Raw genomic sequence first — 8,354 nt, forward strand, 5'->3', positions numbered from 1 at the left:
CAAAGAAGCATCTCCCTGAAAGATATGACTGGAACCATTTTAAGGCAGTCCCCCTAACTCCCACACAGTTTTCCAAGCAAGATAGTAGAATTGTGTGGTCAACTGTGTCGAAAGCAGCAGTGAGATCTAAAAGCACTAAAATGGCTGAATCACCAGAATCCGTTATTAAAAACAGGTCATTAAAAACCTTTAAAAGTGCAGACTCAGTGCTATGAAATGCTTTAAAACCTGACTGAAAAATATCTAAAGTTAGTTCATCTCCTGCGTCACCGCAGCAAAGAGAGAGCATGCACTGTGTGTGGTTGCTGCATTTAATGTGGTTTTAATCCATTAGCTATGTACTGTTACATAAATAAAGTCAACAACTTTGAGGAGTTTTGCATCAAAACAGCTGCACATAAACACGTCCAATGACAATTCTGTGTGTTACAATGCACTATTTCCTTCTTTCTCTTGCTCAATCTGCCTTCATTTTGTAGTATTGTGTAACAAAAAAAGAAGCTGCAATCACCTCAAAAAACAGGAATGGAGCCTCATTTGCAGAAGTCGTGTGTTTGTGTGCTGGATGGGTGCTCATGCATGAGAAATCAGGTGGAATGTAGGAATGCATTCACACCCCAAGTTTCTTTATAACTCCCCGGGAATTAGGCTGTGAATACAGAAGACGACAAACACACACCCACATAGACATCGACCACCCTGGCAGAAAATGAAATCAACATGTGTTTGTATGCACACATGTCCTTATCTAGAATGAGGGGTCCATCTTTTCGCCCACACACTCAAATAAATGCCATCTTGATGTTTTGATAGGAAACTTCCCAGTCTGGTTTTACTGACAGACAATGCATCTCCATACCTTTAAAGCAACACGCCAACTTATTGGGACTTATCAACCATATCCCCCAGAGTTAGACAAGTCGATGCATACCCTTCTCATCTCTGTGCGTGCTGTAACTCTATCTGACGTCCCCAGCATTAGCTTAGCCTAGCAAAGATCCTGCAGGTAACTGGTTCCAACTAGCTACTGCTCCAAATAAGTATACAAATCACAACATGTAAATAGGAACATGCTGCCGTTATTTTGTCAGTCACAGGGTGTACAAATATTAAGGTCACATGAGACACAACCAAATTCTAACTGCATACTAACCGATCACTGCCTGTGGAATTTGGGGGTAACTCTGGGGGATACGGTGAAGCTAAAGTCCCAATAAGTCGGCGTGTTTCTTTAACACACAGGGTTCAGTTGGGTCCGATGTTACCATGGAAATCGGTAGCATTGGGGACCAATTTCAAACATATTAGTGAAACACAAGATGCGCTGAAGGCTGAATAGAATTCTCAAGACAATTATGAATGAAACTTTTTTTTCTTTCAAAATACAAGCTACAAAATGAAACTGTCCATTTCTCTCATCTGAAAGTCTAAATGCACTAGAAAACACACCCACAAGAAAAATGAAAGTCTGTCAAGGATTCATTGGTCATGGTCTGATTATGATTGCTGTTTGACTCCAGCTAGTGCTGATCATATTTCCTGCTATGTAATGACACAAGCAGATGCATTTGGTCATATTCTGATGCATCAACTCCAACTAATGGCTACATATCCATTACAGCCGTAAAAACAAAAGAGGCAAGTGGTTTGAAGTGGACGCATTGTTCCATCAAACGTCTTTAACCCACTTTTTTTTCACAAAATTACTTCCAAAATATCTGCTCAAAGAAGACAGTGTTGCAACAGTGGACATATTTAGTCAAAGTGTTAACACACTGACTTTTGGATTTGGTACATTATTTTTTGCATTTGGATAGAAACCAGTAGAGTAATATAAACAGTGGATAGGCTTGCATCAGTTTCAATTGACATTGGTAATTGGTAATGTTTCTGTCTTCCATTATGTCTGTTGTTTGCTGTTTGTTGTTGAGACTTTGATGCTGCCGCCTTGGCTTTGTAAAAGAGATTCTGAATCTCAATGGGATTTTTTTCTTAGCCAGGTGACAGTCTTTGCTAAGGTAATGAGCGTGCCAAAACAACATTTTCAGCATGTTTAAATGCTTGCAGTTATGCTTTGATTATGAAAGCACAATAACAATACAGCCTAAAAAACAGTATACATTTAAACTGCATGGCTCCAAGCGCCCTTTACTGAAGCAGCAATGTTTGATTTTTTGGCAACTTTGTACAAGCTGTATACACAACGCTGATATGTTATTACGTTAATGAGTTGCCATGTTTCTGACCATTTGGCAGATGTAACGCCATATACAATCAACACGTAGCTCTGTTTCAGTCTGTACTAACTCCTGAATGAAATATCTGGCTCTTTAGTTGCTGAATGCTCCACTTTGTTCAACAGCTGGTCATTAAATGCCATTTGTTGTTGTTAAAGAGCTTTTAGATGAAAACAGTTGACTGTTACACAAAGTAATTGGATCCATTTTATCACATTAAAAGTACGGATAATGGCAGCTTTAAGGCAAGAGTTGGTACAAGCGACCCTGTGTCCAGAAACTTAAAGTTCACTATTTTGTCAATAATAACAATAAAGAGACAAAAGAGAGACAGGGTGGGATTATGTGACAAACACAGGTAGACTAAAAATAGTCCCCAGTGACGACATAAAACATTAAACAGCAAGCATCACCTGAGAAACAGAAGATGCAACAGCTTTGTAATAACAAATCTCAGTGGCAGACAATCTGTCTGTGCCAGTGCGAGCTTGTGTTAAACCCTTTGTATGGTGTTTTTTGTTGCTTCAGGGACTGTTAACAGAGACAATGATTAGCGTAGGACAGGCTAAGCTCTGTTTTCCACTGCCGGCATATACTGATTTGGCTCAACAATTTACAGAGTCATAAAATAATATCCCACACAGGATCAAATACTCACACAAACACATTGACTGTGGCATTAAGGTACATGGAGTCTGTCTTAAATTAAAATCCACTGTTACTACAAGGAAAAATATATCAACGGAACAACAAGAGACAAAACACACACACCCTCTTCTGCACACTCGTGCAATAAGCAGGAAGCCATGAAGCTGACTAAGGTAAAGTCAGCATGGGATTATTGTCACTCTGCATCTAAAAGCTCACCGTAGGAACTAATTCACATGCACATGACCACACACCCACAGGCATACACAGACAACTACATACAGTCAAGTGGTTACATTCAAAGTCCCATTTTACAAATCTGAATAAAGGGCTACTGTTCCAACAATCAGTCTTCAACAACCAGATTGTCACTTAATACTTTTGACGACTGATTGCATTGATCTTACCTGTTTTCAGTTTGTATCGATGTCCAGACAGCCAGAAACCTTTAGGTTTTTCCCAGTTGGGGATCGGCGATGGCGGTGTAGAAAAGTTTTTCTTCTTCCTCTGGACACTGTTCCCCATTTTGGGGCAGTCCTGAATCCCCTAAAAAACCTTTGTCATCTTGCTGTCCTGTGACATTACATCTGTATTCCTTCTCTAGAGACCTTCAAAAAGTCCCTTGTTCTCCAGCATGAAAACACTCAATAATGCTCCTGAATGCACCCTTTGGTCAAATAATTCCTGCTGACATACATACCACTGTATAGTGAGTGTGTCCTTAAGACCCACTGATACCATGCTATCATACACACACACACACACACACACTCACACACACACAAACACACACACACACACACACGCACACACACAGATCCAGCATGCAAAACACACCCTCAAATTAGTTCTATTCTTCGCGCTGACACACTTCCAGTAGCGTACATCCAGCTGCTGAAGCAAGGGCAGCATCCAATATTGCTCACTACCAAGTGTGTGATTGTGAATGTGTGAGTGTGTGTGTGCCCCTCCCACTCTCTGCCTCTGTGATCGCTGAGCTCCAGAGCTAAGCATTCACACAGCTGAGACACATACATAATCAAATGACTCACACACCTTTCTCTCATGGTTTATGCCCCTCTTCAGTTCAGTCTCCCCTAATTTCCTCTTTTAGCAAGCAGCGATCACTTCATCTTTATTTTAACCATTATAAGCACAGCTGACAGATCCTGTCAATACAACGAGCTGATGGCAAAAAACACAGAGTCCTTAATGACACACACACACACACACACACACACACACACACAGCTGCTCATGGAAACAGAGATTAGTATATATCAGTGGTGTTTCTGTACGAATGAGTAACAATAAATAGTGAGATAAAAGCATGAGTGGAAACTTAAAACAGCAGAGCAATGCTCAATAATTCAAGTGATCTTCACAGGTTCAGCTCTCTTGTCTGGCACCTTTTGAAATTCCTCACCACACACACATAAAGAGCACAACATATACGCCAGTCAACCGGTCAGAATGATCAAAGCTTGTTTTTAGATGAGAACATTCCTGCTATGCTTAAAAGAAATACAGATGCTGAGCCAGAAAAGCAACATTACCTACGGTAAATCATCATCTTCCTCATTCCATATGCTCTGTTTCCCTCTGCCTGCTACCATTTCACTTAATCTTTAAAGGGAACACATTTATAACATTTCCTGAATTCCATGACGACTTGGCAAGATATGTCCCACAATAATGATGTCATGACTTTTGGCATCACTAGATTCCGGCGACACCGCTACCAGAGCGTGCAGATCGATAGCAGTCATCCAGAACAAGGTCAGAGAGTGACAGATGCAAAAATAGAACAATCATGAACACAATCAGCATGTAGCACGATACTCATATCACGTGAAAATGAGATCCCTTGTACGAACAAAATAGAGGGAGAGGGAGGGAGTGTGATGATGAAGAGCAAGAAAGTGAAACCACACACTTTTCATCATGGTCACCCTGATCAGGTTTCTTCCCATCCCTCCATCCCCCACCTGTCTGGGGTGTAAGGAACTGCTGGAAGATGACAGATTTACTGACTGTGAGGAAGGGGAAATGAGCTGCACCACTGAGCACTGACCTGGTCCATTTTCTAGAACAGGAATCGATTTGGTTTCCAAAGGGCAGGAGGAGTTACAGTGAATTTCCAAATATGAATTAGAATGCTATGAGCGTAAATGTACCTGTATGAGATGTGAGAGTACGATAAGTTTCCCATTACATCAAGTGTAAAATGATCTGCAATAAAACGCTCACAGAGAGAGAAGCTGCCTCCTAATGCAGGCCCACCAAAACCACACCAAGTACATTTGTGCTGGTAGAGTACTCTGAGCTCACTACTACTGTCTACTGTGTTAATGTGTGTCTCTGTGTTAGATGCTCTGTACGCAGCCTGCAACTACAAGCTGCAATACAAGGTGCCAAACATGCCCTAGATACATTTAAACATGATTGTGATCAAAGTGTTCTTCGTTGTCAAGAGAGATTTTAGGATTTGACAGCTGCAGGGAACTCAAAGGAGATCATATCGAGTCAGGCTGTGTGTACGTGTGTTTGCACATACGCATGCGTACATCAAAAGCCATTTATGTGGAGGAATGCCGTTGTCAGGGAATAGTTGTCAGGGAAAGTGGTTGTCAGGGTGACCATCACCAGGGCCTCTACCTTTCTAAATATTCCTGTGTGTACTTTTACTGTTGAGCGTGTACCCGAGACCAGGGAGGTCTGAGGCTATAGATTAGGACATTTGCTGTTGTTTTTTAAGTTGCAAAATACAATACCTGCAGCCACTATAAATTTACCCATATGGCAGTGATGTCATATATTCTCCTTAGTACAATTCTTTTCAGCTCAATTCCCACATTGAGTAAATCTGAAATCATCCGCCCATCACTTCCCTCTTGTGACAAGACACTGCAATTACAATATAAACCCTAAGGGCACACAACAATTCAATTGCAGAGCTACCAACCTGCAAGAGCAACAGCTACAGACATGAACCTGGAGTTTTTGTCAATCTAACATGTGTATGTGTTTTCCTTTGTTGTAGCTGCTGTTACTAAGTTCTCATGAAAATCTTAACTGTAGATTTTTTCTTCACACAATTTGACACGATACATCATTAGAAGTGCTTGTCGGATGATCCTCCAACAAGCCCATTAACCAACAGGGGATACAGGCATTACAGTAAATTTAAAACCTCTATAACACTGATTATCTGCTGGTGAAGCAAATTAAAATGATTGCAGTTATCACTTTCTTTGTCTGTAGGAGATGACATTGGCATCTACTGTACATCTACTGGTCTAAATTACTGCTGCTACCGTTCTTGTACAGAGTCTGCAGCATGCAAAGTATAAATATGTGGCTTAATGCTTGTGAGGCCGGTCAGATGATAAATCGTTGTGGCACTGCAGCTAAAACCAGAAACAAATATTTTAGAGATAAGAGAAAGGGACAGTGGTCAGTGTTCCAAGATGTTTTAGTCAGCCCAAGCCATCAGAACATACCATATATGTTCCTGAATGCCACTTTTACTCAAGACTAACTGAATTCCTCAGTTGCTCTGTCATCGGGTGGTCTATTCAGGAAGACAGAACGTGAAGCTGGATTAGGTAAACAGTGTTCAACAGGTGTATCTATTTCAACAAGTTATGTAACGGGAGCCACACACAAAGTCTTTAGGGTAACTCAGTTGTATATCCCTATATATACAGACTCCCACTTCCCCAGACCCACGCTGATATCTTCCAGCTGCTTCACTGCCACATCAAACACACTCAATGTCCTATAACACAACTCATTAGCTCTTATTCCATAAACAATACCTCTGGAAAACAGCGTTGGATGTTGATTACAGGTATTTTTAGTGACCCCTTCCTATGTACAATTGAGGGTATCGGTGTTATCTGCAGGGGTTTTCACAAGAAATATGTGTGTATGATTTTCTCAAGAAATGTGGTGAAAATATATTCATAAATGTGTTTTGGTCTGCTTGTGTGTGTGAAATTAAATCTGATAAACATAGGGTTGTGTGACCTTAATACTTATCACGCTTTTCCATTCCTCTTCTTTGTTATCTCCACCCGCTCTTCATTCTCCCATTCTGCTGCAAACCCTTTCTGCATACTACTCTTACTTTATCCTCACAATAAACACAACCTGAAAGACGATTAATGTTTCCCTCTGACACGGACCCTATTGTTGCCCCACAGTACTGTTGCCTGCCACACTGTATACTGCCTCTCAATGCCGTTGCCTGGGAGACGTTTATCTCACCGGCATGGCTTTAAGTCTACGGTGATGGATGAGGTTTGGAGGTATCTGCTTACTCAGGTAAAATTACCTCGCTCATCAAAGTGTGTGTGCGCGTGTGTGTGTGTGAGTGAGAGAGTGGAGAATAATGTTTGCAGGGAACATTGTGTGGTTGCATTAAACTTTCACAGTCCTCCCTTTCTGCCACATGCCTTTCTTTGCCCTCCACTGGCTGCCTTCATCCTGTCAAACTGTGTCAAAGTAGCCCTGAGCTGGGGCCTGTAATAGAGCTGAGGCCGTATACAATGTTCTCTATGTAATGAGATGTTTGCTCTTCAATTACTGTGCTAGGTCTGTAATCTGCATTATAGTTTGTGAATCTACACACCCTGTCTGTGTTTTGTGATGTGGCATCCACACACACACACACACACACACACACACACGCAGACCCATGCAGATAGAGAAAATCCAGCAAAGAATGGGCTCTATTATCTATAACAGATTTACAAGGCCTGCATTTGTAACACAATAAAAATAAAGATCTTCCGATACCGATACCAGTACTGGTAAAAATGCTGGTATCGGTATTGGGAAGTACTGGAGTTTATACGATTCGCAAGTTCAGGAATCAGAATCGGTATGATGAAAAAAAAATGATACTGGACTATCTCTACAATTAAGTTTTCGCACACATACACACGTACATGGCTTTACACTTGGACACACATGTGGAATCCCAGGGATTACGTATACAAAATTACATCAGCGCTCTAACAGGCAGGAGCCGAAGATGGGCTGTGCTGGACAAAGCAGGTAGTTGTGGGGGCTGCATACGCTCTGTGTGTGTGTGTGTATGTGTGTATGAGTGTGTATGAGTGTGTAAGAGTGTGTGTGTGTGGAGGTGATGTAATGGGTGTTGGTGCTGGGTTGGCGCCGCCCTAAGCCCAGCAATATGCTGCTGACACACAAACAGATACCCTCTGATACAGGGCAGCACTCGGTCACACACCCTCACTCGGCACTGTAGATGTCAACACACAACTTTAAACAAGCTGTATACACAATAATGAGCAGTGAAGACCAACACACCACAGCAGTGCTGAATAGAGGGTATTGAGCAATCTGAGAAGCAAATCAAAAACAGTAATATGCAGTAATAAATAGGCAAAGAGACTGAAAAATTGGAGAGAAAGAGAAATAAGTGTGTGTGTGTGTGTG

The 8,354-nt window shown here is 41.4% G+C and overlaps 1 protein-coding gene and 1 long non-coding RNA gene across 3 annotated transcripts in view; both read right to left on the reverse strand.

Annotated features, from left to right (window-relative positions):
* Positions 1-1,064, reverse strand: part of LOC117956746 — a 7,312-nt gene extending 6,248 nt beyond the window's left edge. Inside the window, exon 1 of the long non-coding RNA XR_004659354.1 lies at positions 1,054-1,064. This is a non-coding gene — a long non-coding RNA (uncharacterized LOC117956746). The remainder of the gene's footprint in view (positions 1-1,053) is intronic.
* Positions 1-8,354, reverse strand: part of kiaa1522 (KIAA1522 ortholog) — a 39,118-nt gene that overhangs the window by 25,969 nt on the left and 4,795 nt on the right. Inside the window, exon 1 of one of the 2 annotated variants that reach the window (XM_034891955.1) lies at positions 3,293-3,660. The exons of the other annotated variant lie outside the window; for it this stretch is intronic. Coding sequence (XP_034747846.1) covers positions 3,293-3,410 — 118 coding nt within the window. The 5' untranslated portion in view covers positions 3,411-3,660. Of the gene's footprint in view, positions 1-3,292; positions 3,661-8,354 lie in introns of those variants that run through there. 2 annotated transcript variants of the gene reach the window in all.

The sequence above is a fragment of the Etheostoma cragini genome, chromosome 14 (assembly GCF_013103735.1).
Source record: "Etheostoma cragini isolate CJK2018 chromosome 14, CSU_Ecrag_1.0, whole genome shotgun sequence".
Classification (NCBI taxonomy): Eukaryota; Metazoa; Chordata; class Actinopteri; order Perciformes; family Percidae; genus Etheostoma; species Etheostoma cragini.